Source organism: Mytilus trossulus, chromosome 1 (genome assembly GCF_036588685.1).
Source record: "Mytilus trossulus isolate FHL-02 chromosome 1, PNRI_Mtr1.1.1.hap1, whole genome shotgun sequence".
Classification (NCBI taxonomy): domain Eukaryota; kingdom Metazoa; phylum Mollusca; class Bivalvia; order Mytilida; family Mytilidae; genus Mytilus; species Mytilus trossulus.
Window position 1 is genome coordinate 3875027 of NC_086373.1, and position 27983 is coordinate 3903009.

The 27983-nt window shown below is 30.0% G+C and overlaps 1 protein-coding gene across 5 annotated transcripts in view; it reads right to left on the reverse strand.

Moving 5' to 3' along the window:
- LOC134712560 (brefeldin A-inhibited guanine nucleotide-exchange protein 1-like) overlaps positions 1-26017 on the reverse strand; it is a 38376-nt gene extending 12359 nt beyond the window's left edge. The window contains exons 1-32 of one of the 5 annotated variants that reach the window (XM_063574260.1): positions 25773-26017; positions 23995-24025; positions 23345-23483; positions 22684-22830; positions 21946-22125; positions 21463-21543; positions 20854-20926; positions 20526-20606; positions 18432-18686; positions 16823-16988; positions 15873-16107; positions 15458-15557; positions 15082-15204; positions 14474-14599; positions 13874-14063; positions 13271-13382; positions 12722-12756; positions 12061-12231; positions 11432-11516; positions 10609-10774; positions 9999-10153; positions 9543-9671; positions 8988-9146; positions 8492-8618; positions 7874-8011; positions 7360-7529; positions 6767-6918; positions 6234-6406; positions 5653-5703; positions 3155-3315; positions 2593-2723; positions 2061-2190 (exon numbers count right to left, since the gene is read on the reverse strand). In XM_063574260.1, the coding sequence (XP_063430330.1) occupies positions 2061-2190; positions 2593-2723; positions 3155-3315; positions 5653-5703; positions 6234-6406; positions 6767-6918; positions 7360-7529; positions 7874-8011; positions 8492-8618; positions 8988-9146; positions 9543-9671; positions 9999-10153; positions 10609-10774; positions 11432-11516; positions 12061-12231; positions 12722-12756; positions 13271-13382; positions 13874-14063; positions 14474-14599; positions 15082-15204; positions 15458-15557; positions 15873-16107; positions 16823-16988; positions 18432-18686; positions 20526-20606; positions 20854-20926; positions 21463-21543; positions 21946-22125; positions 22684-22830; positions 23345-23483; positions 23995-24025; positions 25773-25896 (4296 nt within the window). In that variant the 5' untranslated portion in view covers positions 25897-26017. Of the gene's footprint in view, positions 1-2045; positions 2191-2592; positions 2724-3154; positions 3316-5652; positions 5704-6233; positions 6407-6766; positions 6919-7359; positions 7530-7873; positions 8012-8491; positions 8619-8987; positions 9147-9542; positions 9672-9998; positions 10154-10608; positions 10775-11431; positions 11517-12060; positions 12232-12721; positions 12757-13270; positions 13383-13873; positions 14064-14473; positions 14600-15081; positions 15205-15457; positions 15558-15872; positions 16108-16822; positions 16989-18431; positions 18687-20525; positions 20607-20853; positions 20927-21462; positions 21544-21945; positions 22126-22683; positions 22831-23344; positions 23484-23994; positions 24026-25772 lie in introns of all 5 variants that reach the window. The other 4 variants (XM_063574252.1, XM_063574283.1, XM_063574274.1 and 1 more) reach the window with 4 other exon arrangements.
- Positions 26018-27983: the final 1966 nt, after the last annotated feature.

A 27983-nucleotide genomic window follows, 5' to 3' on the forward strand; every position in this document is an offset into this window, starting at 1 on the left:
ACATAAAACAGCAAAAAGTAGTAAAACAAAGATTGTACTAAAAGTGATAATTTGCGAAGAAAAAAAATATTTTCTTACTGAGGAAATAATCTTAAAACCTCTTTTTGTTTTAAAATTTTGAAACACATACCAAAATACTAAATAAGAATGGAAGCACATCAACATAGTGTTCAATTTATCATAAGGTCAAGGTCTCATTACAAGGAATGCACAAACAACAAAACATGCAGACGTTGCATAATAAAGAAGCATGTAAAATTAGTTTAATTCTCCATTAGTACATTAAAAACCCTGAGAGAAAAACAAATGACATAAAAAACCATTCCCATGACAACTACTTAAATTACCTCAACTTCCTGGTGATTTAACAAAATACCAATATAAAAATATTACGGGAATGTACCGAAATGTAAAGAGTGAGTAGTGGAATTCTGTTTAGTATTACATTCCATTTCTACAGGCAACCATTTCTAGTGAATACATTTATTAACTCACCCAAAAGAAAGGCTACATTTTAATTACGAAAATGAATCAAATAAACTACATTGCTATGTTATATCACACAATTATGTCTCAGCAGCTCACAATTCAAATATTTAACCATTCAACTATCTTCTCATTGGATAATTCAATATATATATATCATCAAATTTTTTAATGTTGTATTCAACAATTTAATATATACATTGACGTTTCTCTTTCTTTTATTCCTATACTTTGTACATAAGAATAATAAAAAAATACTTAAAAGAATGAAGAGAAGTTGTTAATTTGAAAAAAAAAATCTCTTTTAAAACACTTTAGGAAATTTAATTTTATAAATATTGACAACTATTTGGTTAAGTTTATAGTTGTCAATATTTATAAAATTAAATTTCCTAAAGTGTTTTAAAAGAGATTTTTTTTTTCAAATTAACAACTTCTCTTCATTCTTTTAAATATTTTTTTATTATTCTTATGTACAAAGTATAGGAATAAAAGAAAGAGAAACGTCATTTTTTTTTATTATCAAGGCATATTCTTTTCTCTTCTTTAAATTGAGCTACTGAAGTGATATAATTAAAACAGTTTTAAAACAGTGATTACTACATAAGGAAATAAAATCTAAAGTACCAATATGAGTATAAGTTATATACGATATAATTAAAAGAATATGAAAGGTAAAATAGTAAATCAAAGCAAAATAGAAATGAAATAAAATGGCTACAATAGTCAGATTATTCTAAATGGAACATCTCAGAAAATCTAGCAACTGTATCACTGTGACCTAATTTACATGTTCTCAACAATGACAAAGATAAGTAAAGAATGAAATCTCTCTTCTGTCTCCCACAATTAAATCATTTGTTACCGGTATAAATGTGTCCAGTTTGCTAGATTTTTTGTGTCAAAATTTGTCATGCCATAAATGTCAACTTGCATTCTAAAATATTATAATTGTGAAAAAATCAATTGAATATACTGTTAACCAACTATTATTTAATCTCATCACACAGGTTACAAAATTATGCAAATATAATTTGTGAATATATGTCAAAAGTGGATCTTCTATTTTATGAGTACATGTAACAAAGTATGACATTTGTAAAACTAAAAAAAAGTTGACTAAAAAAGCTATACATGAAAAAGTATCATCTTAAATTACTAGTTTACAGTTTCTTAAAAAAATATTCAAATTTCATTCTGTCTTCAATTATAAATATTTGAGAAAATATAAAAAAAAAAAATCTCATGCTGAACAGACATTTCTTCAGAAATATAATACTTGAAAACTATAATTTCAAACACTGCACTGTAGCATCAAATTTGATATATTATTATACCTTTCCATTCATGACATGACAAAAAGATAAAAATTAAACTTACCAAAAATAATAGAATAGTTAGTACCAATGTCTGTCTACATTGTGAGTATCACACAGGTCAGATTAGTGTGCTGATAATACACAGCATCTATACGTAAGTGTGTAAGTAGTACACAGCACTATACATATGTGTGTAAGTAGTACACAGCACATCTAGAGTCTTACAAATCGCTCACTTACAGTAGTAACACCAACCTCATTTTGTTGTTCTGGTAACTTCATATTGTCAAAGATACGGAAAACAACTTGGAATAAATCGGCCCACCAATGGCTGAGGAACGTGTCACCATACGTTTTCATAATCTCAAACATCACAGTAAGACCTCTGCAAGACAGGAATTAAAATATACAGTTACAAAACTTAAAATACTAGTATTATTGGTGTTAACTGCCTAACTGTCTTTATCTTAGCATGTCTTGAACCAATTCAAAAACATTGCTTTGATTTTGTTTTCTTAAATTAAATGTGTTGTTCATTGGTAAACCTAATATAATCATTTTAAACTTGTCTGCTTTTACAGGAAATCATAAATGTTCTTTTAATAAAAGAGGGCAAATTTTGACAGTTAAAACCAAAAATACATCCATATGTAAGCTATCTACTCTTTATATTTCAACTCATTATTATTCAACAATTAGATTTTTTTACAACTCAAGATTTAAAGAAACCAAAAAGTCATCTCCTATTTTATTTTTTTTCGTCACTGTTAAAATATTGATTGGTTACCTTGTCCTGACATCCAGTTTACATCTGTTTATTACACAGGACAGCTCAAACAGAACAGGGAACCATCCTCTGACCCAAACACGATCTTCCTCTGGTACATTAATCTCATCACCACCATGGTCTCGGAACATCTAATAATATTTTTAAAAAAAATGAAAAAATAATAATAGGCAAACTTTCACTTTTTCATGTCTGTACCTCATTATTTTAAATAGTTTTCCCTCTATAATAACATTTGAAAACATTCTCTCTAATTAAAAGAAAATTGTCTTTGACGCTTACAACAGTTCCTTACTTAGTATAAGCTCAGCTGGCATCATTTACAATATTTAAATGATCCAATTTGACTGTATATTTCAGGCTTATAAGTAGAGTAATTGTAATTCAACCAAAATTGCAGACTTGACAAGAAAAGTTGACAGTTTTTTAATCATTGACAAGTAAAACAAGAAAAATTTCCTTGCAAACAGGTTTCGTAAAATAAATTGTGAAAATTTTAAAACCACAAAAAAAAGTCTTTGTAAAATATATTTTCAATAGTGTACATGAGTTATAAACTGACCGTTGGTTTCTCTGCTACATATTTAGCACAGTTTCTGATCAGTCTGATAGCCTCCATGCTAGTGTCTGGGAAAGCAGCATTACATGCAAACTCAGATAGACACTTTACGGCATCTTGGAATGAATCGATAATAGCTGCAAAATGCTGCTCAAATATATTTACTGAAAAGGAAAATATTAAGAAAAGTTACTATAATATACATAACAAATTATTTATACAATTTAACTAAACAGAATAAGTAAAACTAGAGGCTCCAAAGAGCCTGTGTCGCTCACCTTGGTCTATGTGAATATTAAACAAAGGACGCATTTGAATTCATGACAAAATTGTGTTTTGGTGATGGTGATGTGTTTGTATATCTTACTTTACTGAACATTATTGCTGCTTACAATCATTCTATCTATATTGAACTTGGCCTAAAAGCTTCAGTGGAAAATGTTAGTTAAAATTTACAAATTTTATGAAAATTGTTAAAAATTGACTATAAAGGCAATAACTCCTTATGGGGTCAATTGACCATTTAGGTCATGTTGACTTATTTTTAGGTGTTACTTTGCTGTACATTGTTTCCCTTTACAGTTTATCTCTATCTATAATAATATTCAAGATAATAACAAAAAACGGCAAAATTTCCTTAAAATGACTAATTCAGGGGCAGCAACCTAACAGCAGTTTGTCCAATCCATCTGAAAATATCATGGCAAATAGTTCTTGACCTGATTAACAATTTTACTCCCTGTTAGATTTGCTCTAAATGCTTTGGTTTTTGAGTTATAAGCAAAAAACTGCATTTTACCCCTATGTTCTATTTTTAGCCATGGCGGCCATCTTTGTTGGTTGGCCGGGTCACGCCACACAATTTTTAAACTAGATACCCCAATGATGATTGCGGCCAAGTTTGTTTAAATTTGGCCTGGTAGTTTCAGAGGAGAAGATTTTTGTAAAAGATTACCAAGATTTATGAAAAATGGTTAAAAATTGACTATAAAGGACAATAACTCCTAAAGTGGTCAACTGACCATTTTGGTTATGTTGACTTATTTGTAGATTTTACTTTGCTGAACATTATTGCTGTTTACAGTTTATCTCTATCTATAATAATATTCAAGATAATAACAAAAAACAGCAAAATTTCCCTAAAATTACCAATTCAGGGGCAGCAACCCAACAACAGGTTGTCCGATTCATCTGAAAATTTCAGGGCAGTTAGATCTTGACCTGATGAACATTTTTACCCCACGTCAGATTTGCTCTAAATGCTTTGGTTTTTGAGTTATAAGCCAAAAACTGCATTTTACCCCTATGTTCTATTTTTAGCCGTGGCGGCCATCTTGGTTGGTTGGCGGGGTCACCGGACACAATTTTTAAACTAGATACCCCAATGATGATTATGGCCAAGTTTGGATTAATTTGGCCCAGCAGTTTCAGAGGAGAAGATTTTTGTAAAAGTTAACGACGCCGGACGCCGGACGCCAAGTGATGAGAAAAGCTCACTTGGCCCTTCGGGCCAGGTGAGCTAAAAATATAAATATGGTATAAAATAAAATAAAAATAATAAAAAATAATAAAATCTGCATCCTAAAGCATATAACTTACAAGCTAAAAATATACAATTTTACATATAGAAATAATGATATATATTAATGTAAAGCCAACTACCCACACGCAAATTATATCATAAATGTAATAAATTAAAGGTCATGATTAAACATGACATGTTGATGGTACAACTGTGACATTTATATGGTGGATATATTGTGAAAAACCTTTGTCTAAAGACAAACTTATTGAAATTGTTTAGCACATGATAAACTATGGTCTACATTGAACTACACATAGGTATGGAGGAAAGATGGTAAAATAAACAAGTGTAACTGTGAGCAGATACCCCCAAGTGGATAATGTTAATAGTGTAAAAATGTGCAAGTGTTCAGTGAACAGGAAGTTGTCAAGTGATGAATCTGAAAATGCATCACACAGTAAAGCTGACTTATATAAACCCTGAAACCAAATTTCAGAAATCCTGGCATTGTAGCTACTGAGAAAAATGTGACCAAAATATTCATGGGACTGACGGACGGACAGACAGAGGTAAAACAGTATAACCCCCCCCCCCCTTTTTCAAAGCGGGGGTATAAAAACAAATAAAAATAAATAAATATATAATTTATCAATATGTAAATTTAAACAAAAGAAAAACTATAAGAACTCCTACTAAAAAAAGATGAAATGAAACAGATAGATAAATGAAGTAAATAAATTAAAGACTTGGTATCAGTAATGTAGGATTTAAACACAAAACCACACCACACACTATATATACAATTCACACAGTGATACATAACCCTGAGAAGAGAAAAGATTTATCTCCCCTTCCTAAATAGAAAATACTAATTACATTGACTGGTATTAGTTCCAATGTAACCTAAATGAATGAAAGACATTCCTATAGAATATAATACACTATAGCAATGCATATTCTGTGCTGAGCAGCTAACCTTTATCTACAGACCAGCTAAACAGACCTTGTCCATGAGGTGTCGGAGTCACTGAAATTGTATCAATTTCATTCAAAGCTTTTTAAATTTTCTTAATAAAAGAAGATTTACCTTTCCATAAGAGACAAGGAAATCAAAAACTTTACAAAACTTACAAAACAAACTTTTTTCAAGATCAAAGTCATAAATATAGATTGTTCTAATAATTCAAGAAACTCTTACATTCTTTAATCAAAGTATCAGTACTATTCATTCTTATAATGAAAATAACCTAGACATCACATTTCCCACTGAAAATTCCATTTTCATTTTAAAATACTGTATATGGATTTTATGCACTTTATATCTAATAATTTTTATAACTTATAGTATTTTTAAAATTATTTTATGTTTTCAAATATTTCTCTCATCACAAAAATCATTTAAATTAACTTCAAGGCTACAGTTAAACATAGGTAAAAGCGGTTTGGAACTTTTTGCCACAACTAAAATATAATGCTGTAGTAGCATATTTCGGACCATCAGCATTGATGAAAATAGAGTATCACTTCTATTTCCATGAAATGATTAAATATACTCACATATGATTTTACCGGTTGTTTGGAATGCTAGTTCTACAATAGCCTCATCGTGATCTGAAGCTGCTAGATGAAACACACTGAATATATTCTTCCATCCAGACTTGATGTTAGCTGCCTGGGAATTAACCATCTGGGCTACACATCTCACAACCATGTCTCTTATTGTGGGAGATCTGTAAAATATACAATTAAATCTTTACAAGTGACACACAAATTTTCTCTCAATTTTTTTCAATTTATTTGTTCCAATTTTTTTAAAGATTATTTCAAAACTTGGCTAAGTTGATGCAAAAGCCTCTGACAAACAGAAGCCTACAAAATGTTTTTGAAAACTATGTGTTCTACACAAATAATTTTTGGAGTCCACATTTTAAAAGAGTTATTATACATGTACTTAACTACTGCTTTGATCTTCATGATCTTAATACTTCTTCATTAACAAGAAACATCTATCATTAACATATTGTTATTCATAAACGCATATACTGTAAAAATTAAATTTTCTTTGTTAGCTATTTCTAAGTAATTCTGACCTATTTCTTTTCATGATATGTTCAAAGGGTCTAAGGAAATCTTTTTGGAATCTGAAGTTAGAAAATTCTCCTTTCTCCAAAAACTTCATAGACAGCTGTCTTAGAGAATCCACAGCAAAAAATGCAATGTCTTCATTGGGGTTACATCCAACCTATTATAGATTACAAAATTTTAACAATGAAACAGTATGTGACAGAAATAAAAGTGCAATACATTTCTCTGTTAAAATTTCATCAACATTTATATACATATAGATCATTACTCAAAAAAATTAAATGAAATCAAAAACATTGATAATATAAGATCATCATACTTCTGATGAATTTTCTTGAATATTGTAATCCTAAGAATATAATTAAGAATACTTCAATATACAATGAGAGAAATAAATAGATAATGTGAGAGAGGTAGAAGAGAAAATGTAAAACTGTATGTTTGTCTGTTTTGTATTCTTTGTTAATATCGTTTTTGCCATGCAACCCATGTATATTTTTTTCCCCTCTTTGAATAAAATATCTTGAAAGAGAACATTTTATGTCTAAATGTAGAACATTATCACTTCAAAACATGATTAATGAATTATAATGATTACCTTATTGAAGTGGTCACCAAGAATCTGCCATATTCTAGACCACTGCAACCTAATTCTACCCATGTTATAATAGGAAATCTCAACAATCTTAGTCAAACTGAACATTCTAGGATGACTGACATGTGCTAACTCATCCATCGACACTTGACATAAAGCTTTCGTAAATTCAACTGAAATATAGTAAATAGTATTAGAATAAAATATGTTGGATGATGTATTGCGTGAAGGGACACAATTTCCAGACTCTAGAGTCATTTTCACTACATAAACTAAGTTTGATAGTAAGTAAACTGAATTGCTCATGACTAATGTTTAATTTGAGTCAAAAGTTTTTTGTGAAACAGACTCCTGAGGTTTTTAATTTAAATCTTTAATCTAGAGTTTTCTTTTTGATCATAAATCATTAAAAAGATAAGTCTTTTAAACTTTCTGCCAAATTCTAGTTCCCATTGTGGCAAGACTAATAGTGGATTATCAAATAACACAATTGGCTAAATCTGAACAGTAGACTAACCAATAGCTTCTCCGTCTAACTTGACAGATCCTGTGAATATCCTATCTACAGCTACAACCACACTTTGTGAACTGGTTTCCCCCATCTGTTCCTGCAGGTTAGCTAAACGTTTGGAATCTAAGCCACCTCTCGCTATAACTGGAATAGAGATAAAATTATTATAAATCAAAGCCTTAAGGTGGTACCTAACACTACAGGGAGATAACTCTGTAAAGTCAGCTAAATGTTTTAATTACGTTGTGTTGTGAAAGGAATATTAAGCTTCTCAATGATCAAAATTGGTGTCTGTCAAATTACTTTATTACCAGTGTAATTTTTCTGACAAAACGGTTGGTTCAAAATTTTTAAAATTTTTATATTTTTGTTCAAGTTTCAAAGAAAATACTTTGACAAAGTTTTATGATAATAAAACTAGCAAAATTAATTTGAGTGAAAGTGTTGGGTACCATCTTTAAAAATACAAAGCTATACTACCTGTTTATATTATATATTCACTATAAATTACATAATTACAATATAACTTTTAAATGAAGGCATTTCTTATATTCAACATTGCACTTCAAATATGTTGTAAAACTGTGAGTTTTCAAAAGGTATATGAAAGTATCTATGACCTACCTTCAGGATCAAATGCCTCTATAGGGTGTCCTCCATGCATATCCCCTTTACCTGGAGATTGTCTGCTAGGTTTTACACCTGTACCTATCAACTGGGCTAACTCTAGCTGGGATATACATCTCAAGATCTGAAATAGAGTTGTCATTTTAATGATTTCTGCACTTTGAGAGGGGTTTTGTTTTTACTTGATTCTTGAACATGTCTGATCAATCAATTTGTTAGGGTTCAACAGTTTTAGCTTTTATAACTGGAATTGCTAAAAAAAATAATTCATAACTGTTTGACAAGGAGAGAATGTATAATCTTGCAGCCATGGCCTGATCATAAATTTTTATACTGAACAACAAATTATAATATATCTTTAAAAGCATATAAATATAAAATTGAATAAAACTGAATTCTAAGGCAATTCTAATCTGGTGAATAGTTCAATGTAAATGTCAAGATAATTTTTAATTACAAAATAAATCGTAAGATGTATAGGTTTGTTCATTACCTCAAGCCAAGACTTCCCCAGATAGTTTCCATCAGTATGGGCCACTGAGATGAGTGTTTTGATTGTATCTATATTTTTACTTTTCATCTCGGTCAAGGGTGAAGCTGCTGTCAACAGTGTGAATCTAGCTAAAGCCTGGACATAGGCATCTCTCTCAAGCTGGTAAAAGAAAAGCATACTTATATTCTCATGCATTGAAACAGGAACTAAAAAGCTGAATAAAAGTTTCATTGATCTTCCTATTTGTATTAGAACTTGTACAAAACCAAATTGTATTGTAAATTTGAGAATTTATTTGAAAATTGCAACAGGATAGGTTTAAAAAAATTCTTTTACTCGCATTTCAAACTTTTATTGCATCATGTATATAAAGCCTGTTTTTAAATTGTAATAGATTATCTCATATTTTAGTCCATTAAAAAATTGTGAAAACCAATACAGATTTGTGATATTCCAGTACATGCATATTTTCAATTCAAACAGAAAGTTTAATGAAAAAAATCTTTTGTATAAAACATCTGATATTGAAATTGATGCTGCAATGTTTGCACTCACCTCCATACGGAAAATACATGAAATCCTTATGGCACATCTGATTCCATCCAAACAGAGTAAAGCAATGTTAACATCATCACAGTCCTGTAGACCTACACTGAAAGCAGCAAGGAATGGGGTCCAAGCCATCTAAAACACAAATAGTTTGTATTTACATTATTCTAATACATTGAATTCAGTAGTTTTGTATAATTATACAGGTGTTCCATTATATTAGTTTATTCCTAGATACAAAACTTATAATCTGTCAATACAGTAGGTATGATTTATTCAGAATTTCTATTTTTCCACTGGCTAAAACAAAACAAAATAGAAATTTTTCAAATTTTAAGAACATTTGTGCATTTTTTTTTCATTGCTCAAATCTTACAAAATCAGTTTTTGATTCTTAATAAAATCACGCATGTTTTCCTATTTATTGCAATTCTTGTTCTATTTATTCACTATAAAGCATACCTTAAACATTGGCCTGACATGTTCAAAATGTGTTGCACTTGTGAAAAAAGAATCAACATGGCTGACAGACTCCATCAGTGCCTTAGCTGTGGCAGCCATGTTGTCCATTTCTACATTATACAACATTCTCCTCTGCTTATCACTTGTTATGTCCTCTGAAACAATAAATTAGACATTTATTGATAGGATCATATTCTTTGGTATTTAACACTTAATTATAATCAACAATGATCATTTTATTTCTTAGCCTGATTTGCCCATGATGAGTATGGAATGCCACAACATTAATAGTTATCAAAATTACTGAAATTTAATTGCATTTTACATTTTTTTTATTTCAATTCTAAAAACTATTGATAAAATTACCAGCAACATTACATAAACATTTTAAGGAATAGAAATGTTGCAGTTTCTAAATTAAGTATACGTAAAGCCTTTTTCAAACTAAAATTTATATGGAAAATAATGTTGAAGTTTCTTATACACTTTATATATGGTGTGAGACCACAATAAACAACTGCAAATTAAGAAATTTTTTCATGCTTTTATTATTGCGATTTTCAAGAATGAAAAACCTTCAAACCAATTGTTAATTTGGTATATAACTTACTTCCTTGTTTATTTGGTTGTTTTATGACAGCTCCTACTTTCATTTTGATTTCATTTCCTGCAATCTCATCATAAATAGCAGACAGATATTCCTCTGGTAAATCTTTACTATCATTTATCCCACGATTCATTTTTATATACTGCTCTTTTGTCATTTTGTTTCGGACCTTCAGAAAAACAATAATATAAAAATGACTCTGAATATATATCCACAGAAATTGTTAGTTGCTTGTATGGTATAATTTTTAGAATAAAACTGCTGATATACAAGTAAATAGGTTTTTTTTCAAAAAATCAATTCTGCATATACAAAAGTGATTCAGGATGACTTCACTATTCCATATTAGCAATTTTGCTATCAATTCCTGATTTTCTATTTCAATAAATCTTAGTAAAATCAAAACTAATTTGACTACTTCAAAGAAATGATTAAATATGTACTCAAGTTTTAAATTCAAAGTTATACAATTTCAAGCTTATTCAGTAAAAAACAAAATGTGTCCCCAGTACACGGATGCCCCATTGACACTTTTATTTTCTATGTTCAGTGGACCGTGAAAAAGGGGAGGTTTAATCTCTAATTTTGGCTTTCAAATTAGAAAGATCACATCATAGAGAACATGTGTACTAAGTTTCAAGTTGAATGAACTTTAACTTCATTAAAAACTACCTCGACCAAGTACTTAAAATGAAGCGGGATGCACAGACCAGAAAAAATAATGCCCATAAATGAGGCATAAAAATTGCTTATTTTGAAACAAAGCACAAATATGATGGTGTTAAGATACATAAGTTTCCAATATTAAACTCTTAAGATGTATTACCTGAGAACTGTGCAGATCAGTAGTCAACATGATGATGGAATAAGCCAGTACATAAGCTGTGTCTGCACTAGCAAATACTTCATTACTGAAAATATATAAACATATCTCTTGAGTATGGGTGTAATTCATCACCTTTTCACAACATGATATTTAATACATTTGCTGACTGTGGAAATTAGTATGAATTGAAACCAATTTTGTAGGCTTGCCAAACTGCAACCTGACAATACAATATTGTTTTGTCTCATTATTGAAGGAGAATTATTGCTTACATACACTTTATTTGAACTATGATGACTCATACCACATTTCCTTATTGAAAAATGCAAAAAATCAGATTAATCTTACTGATAAAATTGATAATCGCTGTGATAATATAAATTCAAATACTGTTGATATAATTTTTTTTTCTTATGTATTTTTGTAGTTTTGGGATAATTGTTTTAGTCATGATAGTTGTGATCTAGTGAACTGTAAGAGAAGTTCAGCAGAAAAATCATTTATCCTTTCAAAGGACAAAGAGATTGACTGCTTAGGGTAAAATAAATTGCCCTTTCTATGTTTAAGAAAGAAAATAGTAACTCAACAACTGTTTGAAAGTCAATTTAAGTTTCTTAATACATACTTACTTAATATTACAAGAGAAATATCTGGAAGCAAATTTTTCCATGAGCCTGTCTATTTTCTGAGATTCCCCAGGCAGTCTGAATCCCTCTAGAAATCTTCGTAGAGCGGGTATAAATTCCATTTCTTTTAGTTCAAGCTTATCAACATAGGCATACATTACTTCTTTGTTTATCCTAAAAAAAAAGCAGACATAGTAAATTGCAAATATTTGAAGTGTAAGGAGACCTATCTTTCAATAATGACCATAATATATTTACACTTCTTGGCCTTCATCAAAAGCATGATACAAAAAGACAAATAATATTACATGTAAGAAGGATCAAAGAAATTTCGTGAATGGGAAAAAAATAAAATTGATCAAACATTTTATCGATATAAATTTTATTTCAAGCAGCATTTTTAAGTTGTTGTTTTTCTTGTGGTTTTTCTTATTGATATTCTTGAAAATTTTCAGATTTTAAAGTTTTGTCCAATTGTTTTTTTGCATTAAGAATATTTCTGTAAATCAATGTACCTGATCAATGCTAACAGTTATGATGTTTACAATACTATATATTCCCTATCAACATCTTGAAACTTTCCATTATCTTAACTTATAATTATTTAAAAGTAGAACAGAAGTCAATTGTTCACTTCACCTATAATGATGCATTCTATACTTACTTCTCATTCTCACCAAGAAAATCTCCAACAACTGTCTGTAAATAAATAAATCTACTTTCATCATTTCTACAATATTACCACTAGAAACCTCCATGAGAACAACTACATAGACATGTAAGAATATAGCAGATAACCACATCTTTAATAACTTTATTGACTAACTTTTACTTTTAACTATACAAGATTCTTATTTTACTTTCACTTTCTATTTATATCTTTAACGTCATCATAACAACCTCAATTGTTATGTTACTTTCAGCAACCACACAACAGTAAAATTTGTACTTAACTGTTTGATTTCACGTGCCTGAAGAGGCTATCCTTGTTGACGAAACAAGTCGACCAGAATAAACTCATACCATGCAGTAATTGATGGGTGTTGTTGTCCTTATTATTGTTTTATTTTTTTTTAAGGTAAATTATCATTACACATACTGACAAAATAGATCTTGGTTGAAATAATTTGTATAACTCTATGATGTGTATTCAATCTACATAGCACCCCTTAAATTTGTAAAGAACTTTGTGATAGCGCCTATATAGATTTACCGTGTCCATTCTGTCATCACTATGGAACCATTCAGCCAGATCATCAGGGGTATTACCCAGAAGTCCCTGTTCTTGTAAGTAGGCTATACCTTTCTTTGGTTTCTTATTGAATCTGTTGAAAAAAGAAATAAAAATATAAATGGGTTATAAAGAATTCTCAGAATGATTCCTCGCACAATACCTTGCTCTAACATTTAGAATTAAGGCAATGAAACCCTTTCTATTACTATAAAGTATCGGGTAGAGTGTATTCTCTTTTAATTAAATGTTGAACTTCGGTTTCAACTCTCTCAAGGAAAATTGGCCTTAGATTATTTTTAAGGTATTTTTATGTCATATAGCTCTTCAACTGTTTTGGTTCATATATAACCTAGGGTTCAATTATTCTGCTGTGAGTGTTCATGATCAAAGTAAATTGAGAAAAACTCTACTGTCAGACACATAAATTACTTTAAGTGTTGTTTTTTATTTTTTGAATGTATTCGGTTGCCTGTCTTTTCCCTAATTAGTATTTGTAACCTCTATAAAAACTAAAAATACTGGTTCTAAACAATCATGACTGATACAGATAACGGATTTCCCCCTATAATTCAGTAACCTTACAATTCAATGCCATGTTCCCAGATTTCCTTTTGTTGTTTTAATGTCTCAAACTGCTCTGGATTATCCAATGGTTGACTGCTAGTGAGTTGTGAGCTATTATTAGAACTCAGTGAGTTAACACTACCATAACTTGTCATTGTACCCTTCCCAGAATCACTATCAGTTTCTGTAGATGGTTTACTCTCTTGACCTAAAATGTATGCATAAAAAATCAAGGGAATTATTTCAATAGTACCATATTGCACAGATGAGAATCATTTTTCTACATATGCAAATTATTAGATTTTCAAAAATAACACAACATAGCAACTTTAAGACTCATTATTTCTATCAATTGAAATCAATGTAACACATTTTTTCATTGTACGGCCTAAGAATAGTTTAAGTTTGGCAAATTACATATTGGATATGAAAATCAATGGTATACATGTCAAAATTGTTTTTAATAAATTTAGCAAAAACACGAAGTACTACTAAGAAGTGCATGCGATGTGAAATGACAGATTCTGTTTAAAATATTAAGGTTACCCAGCAACCCATTTTTTTCACCTAAGATACAATGCATTGTCTGCAAAGTTTTATCCTATATGAAGAACATACCTAGATTAGACTGTGAATGAGGATTGACATACAAATCTTTACTCCATTCTACCAAACATTTCATTATAGAAACTAAGCATTCTAACCCCTTTATTCTCATACTTCTTTCCTGGTTAGGAGTAGCACCTGAAACAGAAAACTTATTATGATCAAACCTTAAACAAGAAGAGCTGTCAATATTAAGCAACATTTACAAAACTTTTCAGACTAAGTATCTCCCTTAATTTTCACCAAAGTATCCAACTGTTACTGGTAATTACCAGTATATGAAACTCTGACAGTCAAATATCTATAACCAATTCTACAGCTTTAGACACATTTTCTGTTATTTCAAATATCTTCAGTTTTTTATTTTGTTTTTAAAGCTGATCCTTCAGAGTTTAAAATAATTTATTTAAATCACAATTGCCTTCAATCTTTATCATTTGTTGACGACAAGTCTTAATAGTTTCTTTTAAAGAACTTGTGCAACAACATATTAAAAAGACAAATCTTGGGATGTATCTAACATTCCAGATTAACCATCAGTATATACAATTACAGAGGACTAAATTAAAGCATGACAACCTTGTGCAAGTATCCAGAATGCAATAGGTTAGTTTACTTACCAAGAGCTAGAGCATGGCGACCTTGTGCTAGTTTAGAAAGGTCATTTACAAGTCTTTCAAATATATTTGCTAATGCTAAATCACAGTCATAATTTAAATAGATGTCAACAACACACTGTGCATCTACAATACAAAAAACAAAAGTTCATTACATCCTATTTTCAATCTCTGAAAATTAAACTCAATAATTTAATAATAGTTTGTTTAAAGTGTGTATAAAGCATATCAGAAATGCTTTTTTGCAATTGTCTATTTAAGATAATAATCAACTTCAATTTTCCAAAATGACAAAAACATTGAAATATGACAAATGGCAGCCAGTTATTTCATTAAATTCATTAATTTTTAATTTATTCAGCAGTCTTGTTGTCATTACCTGCACAGATTCTGGTTAACACTTGTATGACCATCCATTTATGTTCAAAAGAACTACTTGGGGTCTCTAGTATATATAGGAATATTTCTTTGAAGAACACCTGTAATTTACAAATAATATATACCATTTGATAGAAAATTGTCATATTATTTGTTAAACAGTTTTCTCTAATTATTACCCAATTTATTCTTTTCCTGACCTGTTAATTATTATTATTTAATCAATGTGTGGTTCGTTTGATCTCAGTTTCATTTCAAATTTTAACATCTTACTTCAGATCAAGTACACATTGCTGTAAGTTATTTCCTGTCAATTTTTTTTTAACAGGACCTGAATTTTTGTGAGATTCATTTTAAAGCTGTGCTGTATTCATATTAATTTATTCCATCAATCAAAGGTTAAAATAGAATCTTACCTCAATCTGCATTTTAAGATGTTGTTTAAAGTTTGATAACAATGTCAGAAAGATGGCTAAAGACAGTTCAAACACATCAGGAACAGAACTAACTCCATTCTTAGACAAAGCTACACATAAATATTGTTTAATGGCATTGATAAACATTTCATTTGTTTTAAACACTGGTCCTGCATTCTGTAGAATTGACAGTAACAACTGTAGGGATAGAATCTTGGAGCGAAGTTCATGTGATCTGAAATAAAAAAGATATTTTTACTTCCTTGTTATCAAACAACAATTCAACTTGCGACAAGTCAAGATGGAAAATTAAATTTCAAACAGTATTTCACTTTAAATAACTAAATTTAGTTTCACTTTACAAATGAACTTTTCATGAATTAGGCCGTTAGGTTTTCTTGATTGAATTATTTTACAATTGTCATTTCAGGGCTTTTATAGCTGAATATGTGGTATGGACTTTGCTCATTGTTGAAGGCTGTATGGTGACCTATACTATATAGTTGTTCATTTCTGTGTCATTTGGCCTCTTGTGGAGAGTCTTATTGGCAATCATACCACATCTTTTTTTTAAATTTCAAACAGTATTTCAAAATAACTTAATTTAGTTTCACTTTCCAAATGGACAATGTGTCAAAATGCTTTTTGATCGATAAATATACTTTAAATTGAATTTTCAAAGTTATATAATTTTCAATTATACATTTTTCTCATAACGAAAAATAATATTCCCTCAAATATTAAAACAACAAAGGAATTAAACATTTTATGTTTTAAATATATTAAGAGGAGAGAGAGAGAGAGAATTATATTTGAAAGTCAGTGAATAGTTAATTGTGACTACACCTGTGATCAGGGAGGGATGGAGTCAATAAATTTTAATGTAATCTATGAAATTGCAATTACTTTGCTAATCAAATGTAATCCTTTACAGGCTGTGATATACATACTTTGGATCAGGAGGCCCATCAGCCAATGGTTTCATGGATAATTTACACAGACTTCTGAAGACGAGGAATGCATCTTTCTGTAGGATATGACTAAATACACCTTGTGCCATGTCTGGAGATTCTGCATTCTCCATACCTTCAGGCTCATCATCTAACTTATTCAAGGCTAGAAAAAGAAAATTTAAAACTTGAATAATATTTGTGATAAAAATTTACATCAGTTTAAAAGCCTTAAGGTGGTACCTAACACTACAGGGAGATATCTCTGTAAAATCAGCTGAAAGTTTTAATGACGTTGTGTTGTTAAGAGAATATTAGGCTTCTCAATGATCAAAATTAGTGTTTGTCAAACTGCTATATAACCAGTGTAATTTTTCTGATTAAATGGTTGGTTTAAATTTTTTGAAATTTTTATATTTTTTTCAAATGGTCAAAGTAAATATTTTGTCAGAATTTTATGAAAATTAAACGAGCCAAATAGATTTTAGTGAAAGTGTTAGGTACCACCTTAACAAACAAGAAATAATAATGGCGGCAAAAATATTACAATTTTTTCCTAGTTCAATAAAAAGAGAAACAAATTCAAAAAGATGTAAAATCTATAATTTCTAAATTATTACTTTCCTGCTAATGTCTATTTAGCATAAAATATTCCACAATATGTACAGCATAAGATGTCTACAATTTTTATGCAGTTAAACCTACATGTAAACTGGAAATAAATAAATATCATCTACTTATTTTACCACATGCGCAAGTAAAATTGTTTTTTTTCTAAAAATATGCTTTAATGGTATTAACTATTTATTTAAGTTTTAGCATACATATAACAAGTAAGAAAGATATAACTATGGGTTGTCATGCTAAATGATGATATAAATCTCAGAAATAACATTCATAATTACACCTTATATAAGAATGCCAGCTTTTGCCTAGCGGCTCAGGAAATTTAAGTCCCTCGACTTGTATTTTTCGCAAATACCCCTCAATAACATGATATATCTCTTCATAAACCTATGCTTCATTCACTTCTAAAAACTATCATTCTATAGGTAGATTGATTGACCAGGTACCAATATTACATTAAACTTTATTGAAACATTTGTCTTTAAACAGCCTTCCTTGTGATTTCAAAACTAATTGTCTAATTTGTCAGTAGTCCTACTTTCTTAACTATGGCATAGCAATTTTAACATTTGTCAAACAAACGAGTGAAATAAACAAAGCAAATTACAATTTGATCAATAGTTTTAGAGAATGAATGTATGTTATAGTCAGCACTAACCCCTAAAATGCAGGCAACAGCAATTATGAAATAAATATGGGTTGTCATGCTTAAGTAATAATATCCCTATATGAACTAACATCCTCATAAAACTATGCTCAAATTGCTTCAAAAACTAGTATTTCCATTTATTATATAGCTTGTTTAGTAGGTTTAACAAGTTTCTGTTTTCGTTGGTCATGTTTAAACAAAAAGTGACACTGTTCAGTAAATAACAGAACGCTGAATATTATTAGAGGAATTGTGGATAGCTATTTAGGAGCTTCAGAAACAAATCTTTTGTTTACAAATAACACAACACATGTACACACAACATCTATTTACCATAACCACTTCCACTTCTGCTATGTGAAGACTGAGAAGTTACTTCCCCTTGTTGTGAAGATGGCTTAGATGTTGTCTCCCCCTGGTTTGAAGATTGGGAAGTTGTCTCCCCTTGCTGTGTAGATTGCAAAGTTGTCTCCCCTTGCTGTGTAGTTTGAGGAGTTGTTTCCCCTTCCCCAGTTACTACTTGAGGAGAGGAAGAAGCATGAGTTATGGGCAGAGAACCAGCACCTTCCATGCTCGTATTAGGTTGCTCTAAAAATTACACAACATACTGTAAGTATCAAAGCACCAAAAAAGTTAAAAAATATTATAAATGATGCAAGCAATTAAAACAAAATTAATACTACTGATGTGTCAGGTCTAGTCAAACAGGCAATACTACAATCAAACTTTGACAACCTGTAAAGCTCTTACTATAAATACATAATGTACTTTTAATCTTTGAAACTGAAGTATTTTAAGATTAATAATGCATTTCAATGTACATTTAGTAGAAAGTCACTATTTCAACGATTAAGAAGCATTCTGTAGAAAATTTCAATAAATAACAGAACTTACAAATATCAAATATCTATAACTTTACACAATACTAAAATATCATTTAAGTTACATTGCTAACTTTGTGATGTTAAGCAATTATGTTATAAATCATTTTTGTGATGCCTGCTTCCTACACTTGCACAATCTAGAGTGGTATTAACTAAATGTTCATACAAAGGATATCAATTTGCAGTAAAAACATGTAAACAATGTATGTGAATATATAATAATATACATATACTGCTGTTATAGTCATCAAATCAAAAGATTAAGCATTCTGTAAATACATGTTTAGATAGAGGAAGAATTACATGGAGAAAATAATTCTGATGTGATATTTTGGTTAAATGTATTAGAAAATACAAATTTTAGCATATACATATTTCTCTAATTTTTGTGCTATTTTCACATTTCCTGACCGGTGTGAGAAAAATAGTTCTCCTCACTAGTGAAAAATCTGTTCTCGGCAAATGATTAGTCGAAATTTGATTGTGACGTCAAAATGTTTTGTTTTCTTCTCAATTTTCCTATTGTGACGTCATGAAAAAAGGCGACCTTGCCTGATGACATCGCATATAAAGAGCACAATTTTCTGAAAATCTTTGAAAAAGAACGCTAAAAAGCATTAGAGAAACAGATTCCAACACTAAAACTCGTGTATTACGATATTTCTCCACTCTCGACAGTTAAATTTTATTATTTAAAGGGCTCGGCAAGCCTCGCGCTTTAAATAATAAAATTTAACTGTCTCGAGTGGAGAAATATCGTAATACACTTGTTGCAGTGTAAGAATCTATATATACATCATAATGCACTGATTGGTCAACAACTAAAACAACCAGTAACAATGTATGGTTTGGATATTTCTACTTCTAGTCTTTAATTATAAGGCTCACAATGTTTACAAATTCTTTTTTTTTGCTTACAATATCAATATTAACTTTCCCACCATATAAAGCAAAATAGTTTTCTTTTTTAATTTATTTTTGGATGAGATCTATAAGAATGCTATAAGTTGGACATTCTTTTCCTTATATTTTCATTCTAAGAGATGTTGTCTTGATAATTTAAAACATTTAAATTAGATAGAGCATATTAATAAAAAAGTAAAACTAAAACCAATTTATTATTGTTAAGCTAAAAATAAAACCTGCTGCAAAAGTCATGTTATATCTATAAACCAATTTTACGAGTTTCTGAAGAAATATGAAAATATCATAAAGTGGGAATTTTTCTTTGATTTTTTCCCCCAAGCAATTAAGATAATTAAAAAAAAAAAATGCCCATGTAATTTGTTTTAAAAGATCAAAACCATGTTCAAGAAAAGTGAAAATAACACTTTATGAACAGGCTTGACCCAATATACACTGAAATTCCAGCTCTCAAAAATATTTGACAGTACATTGTTTCAAACTTGGCAGAAAAAAAACTAAACAGAAATTATGATTTTTTAGCACTTATTGTGTTCTGTGAATTTTGTGATTCATGAAACTATGAACTGGTATCTAACAAATATTACAACTTTTCAGCATTAAAGACTTGTGACGGTACCTGTACAAACTTGATCTATCAAATCATCTATAACACCATTTACTACAACTTCTGTTGTCTCCTCTCCATCTATCGCTTCATCTGTCAAATAAACAAAATATATTCAATCTGTATTCGCATAAATAAAGTGGTTCTTTTCCCTATTTTATATCAATGGATATGATTATCTCCCTTTAACTTGTTTATATCAACTGAGATTATGTAAATGAGATAAACTTATTCCTATTCAAGAAAGGTCAAAAGCGTGTATTTTATCATTAAACTTGACAACTAAAAACTCTATTTAAATAATTTGAAATTTTAAGATAAATCTCTTTTTTGTCTTTACCTGCAGTAGCCTGACCATTATTCTGGTTATTGTCTCTCTGTCCTTCAGTTTGTTCTACATCTCCATTCATTTGCTGAAATTATGGATAACAACATGATAAAAAAATTAATAAACAGCTGCGCCATGAGCGCATTATACGTCTAACGTCTTGTGTGGAAGTTTTATGCAATAATCATAAATAGTTTCTGAGAAAGTTTTAAGCAATAACCATATATTGTTTTTGAGACATGGCGGGACATGTGAAACCCCCAACCCTGTTTTTTTTTCACACGGTGCGACATGTTTACGCCGGATAGACAGACAGACAGATGGACAGACAGACACTGGACATTTGTATACCATTATAAGTCCCGTCAAAATTTTGACGAGCGTATAAAAAGGTAATTCTTTTGTAAAACAGTTGCTTGATTAATTCAATATGAAATCGTGAATAATGCTTACTTTGAATTTTCCATGCATTTCTGCAATATCGTTATTTCTTTGCATTTTTTAGAATTAAGTAATTATACAATTTCAGTATAGACATATTGCAACACTGTCACTGTTAACATAAAATGTATATGGCATTTCTTTCATTTTTCCCCCTTAGTTTACCCAGTTTACACTTACATTTTCTGGAACGTCTTCTGATTCATCAGATTTTTTGGACAATTTGCTTGAGCTTCTGTCTCTTTGTTTCAGTTCCTGTGCCTAAATTGTTTAATATAAATGATTAATTCACATATTTATAACTACTGTTTACCGAAACATCCCTGCTTTGTTTGGTTGTCAGGATTTACTTTTAATACTTTTATTTTAATTAATTTAGAATTTTAGTTTTTCAATAAGCTACATATACATGATATAAATATGTTATCAAGATTATTCATGAGTGTTTATTTTTGATAGTTTTAATTTTCAGAAACTAACTTTCACAACAAAGTAAAACTGTAATAATTATTTCTCCATTTATTGTAGATTCATAAGTAATAAGAAACAATCTGACAAAAAGTACATTGTCATTATAAAGAAACTTAGGGTAAAATGAAGCTTCTAACATACACAAATTAACACCATTGTTTCTAGTTTCCATGTAATCTTTTAATAACTTACAGCCTGCAGTTCCATTCTTGAGAAGATGACATTTAACATCTGTGTGAGTGTAGCCTTAGCTGTTGTTTGGTTGACCAGGTTTTTACTAGCTAGGTAGATATTATAACAAGTCCTGACTGTTTGAAGAACTGTACCCTCATGTATTTCTACTGTATTTGATGTTACCACTGTCAGGAGAGCCTGTTAAAAAAAAGAAAATAATAGAAATTGACAAGTTTATCTTTAAGAAATCTTAAATCATACTTAATATCATGTACATCTGTGTATTTTTTCAGTACTCATATAACAAGTCATACATCAATCAACAATAAAGTATGATTTGTTTATCCCAATGAAATTTAGAAGCTAAGTGAATGCTTACCTTATATTTTTTCCTTGTATAAACAACAAACAGATATGTGATGTGAGAGTGCTGAGATCTAGATTTTTTCATATTTAGCTTTTAAAATATTGTTATTTACACAATATTTTTAAAATTGATAAATTTCCTTAATGCTGGTAAAGTTGGTAAATATCTGTTTAAATGAAAATTCCTTAATGCTAACAGTAAGGCAAAACGTTTGGAGATTAAAAGTGACAATTGATGACAACAGACAGACAGACAATGAATGGTATACCATAATACATCCTGTAAATGTGTGTATGGAAATTAAATTTAATTTCATTGGTCAGTTCATCTTAAACTGTTTACAAACTGCCTCTCACGGGTTAACCTCTGAACTTTGTATTGACACAAACCTTAATAATCTGTAGCTGTACCCCTTCATCTGTCTGTGGTCCATGGAAACATCCACATATTGTCTCTACAATACGATCTATCAACCTCTTACCAGGAGAAGTAGTATCTACAGCATTGCCAGTCAGATGACCATAGGCTATTAGTTTCTGTAATCATTAACAGTTTTATAATTCAATTTCAAATGCCTGGCTCAAATGGAAATCAAGAAATGGTATATAATTATGTTTCTTTCCTTTTTTCTTTTATGAATTATTATAAAATATCAGTTAGTTTCATCTTTTCAAAATAATAACAAGAGTGAAAGGTTACTTCTTTCTTTTTTAAATTTCTCTGGATAATATCACTTTTGCAAAGTATTTGACTTTGAGACTTCTGTGCAAATGACTGGAACATGTACCAAAACCCTTTCTATACTAATGCCCTCAACATCTATAAGGATTTAAAAAAATAATCTTGAAAGTTTTACAACTCACAAGCCTCCAAGGATTTGGCAGAAAATATCGAATTTAAAGTATTATGGTGCAACACAAGGAAATGAAGAAAAGATAAAATTACAGAGAATAAAACTTCCCTGTGTATATAATTTTTATGAAATAAGAACTTTTTGTTAGCAATAAAAATTGTGAATAATTCTGACAAGGGTACAGAATGATAGCTTACCTGTAAGCAGTCCAGTGCTACATTTACAATCCTGAAGCATTTGGATTGACATGCTAGTTCAAATGGTAAGAAGTATTTATCAGCTTCCACAAAACCAGCTTGTTTAGGTGTAGGTAAGGCTGATGACGACTGATCTTCACTAAAACATATATGACAACTTACGTTTTTGAACAATGATTCAAGTTTCTGCTTTTTTTTAATCATACATACATGTAATAGTATATGAAACAATTTCATGGTAATAAAACATTTGTCAATTATTAATTCTAAACTATATCTGATTTTTTTTATAATTCATTTTGTAGATTTCTTGAGGAAAATTTCTAAACAATATAGTACAAAAAAATATGCTTAGTCAGTGTGAATATCAAACCCTTATTATTATTATTTGGCAAACAACAAAAACTTGTACTGTCCTTTCTACATGTTCTACATGTAGAAAAACTCTTTCAAAACCAAGCTATATCTGTTCTTCGTGTATGTATGCTCAAATGCAGAATTGTAATGTGTATGGTGCAGTTAAAGCCATTTAAGTCTTTAAATGGTAGCATATAAATAAATAAACCTGCAAGTCTTTAAGTCAAAAGATATTACCTATGCAAATGGCAATAAAAGTAATTAAAATAACATAAAAACATATTTAATGTTACCTTTGTTCACTGCTTTCTTTCTTTAGTTGATCTGAAACATAAATAGAACATTATATTAAAGGTTAATTTTTCGTTACACTCTTATGGAGAATAAAAATCAGAATGTTTTGTCAATTTGATGTATGCTCTTGAGGGTGTGTTGATTACATGTTGCTTATACAGCAAGTGAAAGAATAACACTTTATACAAATTTGTTTTTTGATACCAATCTTTAATTTCAATACTTTCACTTTTTTTCATAAAACAAGAATGTGTCCCAAGTTCACAAATGCCCCATCCACACTGGTATCAGGTCCGTTCACCCCCAATATACTTTCACACCTCGCACGTTCGCACCCAAGGTCCGTCCATTCGCACTCTACACGTTTGAGCCCAATTTTAATTCAAATTCCAGTTGAATAATTGGAAAATCATGATTGTTGTTTTTAATTGCTTTGATGTAAATACTGAATGTATTTATTGCTTGGTATGAGTAAAAGATTGAAGATTTTAAATGAAAAACACAAGATAATTGTTTTTAACAGCTTGGTCCCTTTGATGGCTTTGATCTGAAACAATGAAACAATAAAATATAGCAATACACTATTAAAACCAAAACATGATCAAACATGATTAAATTTATTCATACACACAAAAAAAGCGTAGTCAGAATCTCACTCCATTTTGAAACAAGTCAATGAAACAAAGTTATGGCAATACACTAACCAAAACATGATTAAGAGTCATTCAACACAAAATAAAACGTTGACAGAATTCCACTTTATTTAGAAAGAAATTGGTTTTTTTTAACAATACACTATCCAAAACATAATTAAGATTTATTCAACTCAATAAAAAATGCTGTCTCACTTTATTTTGACACAACGAAAACAATTATACTTTTAAGAATACTACTTGCCAAAACTTGATTACAAAGATTAAACCCAAAACCAATTAAAATAGGGCGGGAACATGTAGGGTGCGAACAGACTTTGGGTGCCAACATGTAGGGTCCGAAAGTGAAAGGGGGCGAACATGAGTGGGTGCGAACATGAATGGGCGCGAACGGACCCGGATTCATCCAAACTATCTTTTTCTATGTTCAGTGGACTGTGAAAATGAGATAAAATTTCTAATTTGGCATGAAAATTAGAGAGTTCTTCAATGTTCTGTGATTTCACGCCTACATCAATTATAAAAGAGCAAAATTTATTTTCATCTGATAAAATTTGACATCAAGGTCAGGAAACAAATTTTGTTAAAATGTAAACTGTTAGCTATTTTTTTTAAAGTAGAATACTTATGTGCCATAATTCATTATTATGATGATTATGGGCTGTTTTTGACAATACAATGCACATGTAACAAATACTAGAATCATTAAGTCAAGTTTTTCCGGCCAAGACCAGTTCTATGTGTGTACATTGTAACATTGCTGATATGACAAATTAGGGTAATGCACAGACACTCCACTGTACATGTACATCTGATAAATCAAAAGTACATGTCAATGATAACATGTATAAATTATAAAGTAGCACCTGCCTCCAATAAAAAAAAAACGGATGTTTTGGATATTGTTTTTGTACAATTATCTTGAATTAGTAAGAAATATATTATTAGGTTCAAAACAAAATTTGCCTGTAGGCTGTTGTGCATACACTCACATCAGACAAACTATAAAACTCTGCCATGCATAAAACTAAAGAGAATTCCTTGTAAACCATCATAACAAATCAGCACTGTAGACATTAAATGACGCAAAAAGAATTAATGATGTGATTCACTTAGTGACTTACCAAGTGCCACCTCACAGGCTTTTTTCAGTTGGGAGTGATGAGCTTTTTTTATTTCTTTGTCGCTCAAGATTTTCTCGAGAGCTCTTGTAAGGAACATTTCGTTTGGCCTGTTGCCTTTACGCATTATGCCAATCAATAGACATATCAAATAGAAAGGTTAAGTTATTTTGGTTGATGAACAAATGTTTCGTTGAAATACGGAACACCTGTAACAGTTGTCCACCATTCAAATCACGTGACCAAATGCCGACGATAAATCTGGTACCCCAATTCAAAATAAATGAAGTTGATTTAAGAATGTATCCGTACAGAACTATATAATAAATATCTAGTAGTGACATACAAACACTTATAAAATGCAACATACAACAATTTTTTTTAAATAGTTGTAAACACCTAGAGAGAGAATATATATATACTGAGACTATTATAGTAGTCTCAGATATATATAAAATTCTCATCAGGATTCTACAGGAACTTTCACTTACAATTGCAGCAATACTTATCATATTCTTCTTCTTCTTTGGAAGTCCATCATATTTGCAGGATCACCGCATAAATTATACCGATGTTCAATATATCTAGTTTTAGATAATATTAAAAAAATTAAATAAAAAGTTTTTTTTATAAAATATTAAAATTTTATTAAGTTTGAATAATATGTAGCTTGGTTTTAGTATGAGACTGTGTTATAGTAGTCTCAGTTTTAGTAAACACAAATAAAAAAGCTAAAACTTGTATTTAAATACATAAATTGTATACAAATACAAATCCAAATTTTTTTATTGGCACAAACTCATTAACAATAAAAGGTTAAGACCTATGGCATTACATATAACTATAATAACTGACATGGTAGAATGAAAGGTTCCATGATAACATATCATGCTATTATGAAAAGTTACAAAATGATGTATCATATAAGTTCACTATTTCTTATATTTAGACACTCTGATATGAAAGAGGAAGACAGTCTAAGTAATAATGCTGAGCTATATTTAACCAACAGAGATATTTTTTCATCAACGGTAATGTTACGATGTATTTGAAATATAACATTTATTTTATTTTCTAATATATCTCGCTTTGAGGTAAATCTATTACATTTTTATAAGAAATGTTGTTCATCCTCAATTTCCCCATTTTTCAAGGCAGACAGGACAGTATCTTTCCTCTCTATTAATATTAAAGGATGTGCACTTGTGTGTATTTTGCATATTGCTGCTCTATCATTTAAATTATTTAGTGAATAACATATGATGGTCTTTGACCCATTTTGTAGACTTGAAGAAAGAAACTGAGCTTGGAAGACTCCTGTATGTATTGTACAGACCATACTGCCACGAGCTTTAAAACTTAAGATTTTAAAATTCAAACCACGGATAAAAACTTAAAACTGATAAGTTTTAAGATGTCCACTTGTTAAAAGATGTAAATATGTGATAAGATTTATTTATGTCAGTGATTATAAAAACTTAACAATCAAGCGAGGTTCCTCATTAGATGTTTCGTTAAAATCTAAAAACTCATTAACCCATGTTGATGTATCATTATTTATGTTAGAAATAGAATATTGAGGGTGGTTTTATCTATTATTAATCATTCAGAAACAGGTTCAAATCTCTATATAATGGAGTATTTAAGGGTAGAATGACAAACACAATTATCATTAATGATATGTTTTTTTATCCATTCTCATGACCGACACTAGCTAAAATTTTAGATGATGGGATGTTCACCAGCTAGGAGTCAACTACATAATCATCTGTGTGAATTGTCACGTTAATAGGTTTTGTTCCAGGCAGAGACATAGTTGAGTCAGGGGTTTCACAGGGGTCAGATCTTGGACGAAGTCTTCCTTTCACCACATCAACGACCATTACAATTGGTTTTACAGTGCGGTTATTTAATCTTTTTTTAATATCATCCACCATAGTTTAATTTGAAATCACTGAATCAAAATCTGAGTGATGCATTTCTATTACAAACAGATCTTTACATCTTGGCATCATGGAAAACTATGTGTAACTGTCAATCAAAGCAGACAAATTAACCAGAAATAAAAAAAAAAAAAAAACAAAAAACCAATCACATATTGCTACACTGATTACACAGTCAATCTTTAGAACCTGTAACAAGTTGTCAACAGCAAACTATCGGACTGGGGGACAACCACCTGCCTGCAACTCATGTTACTTGAACTAATACTAG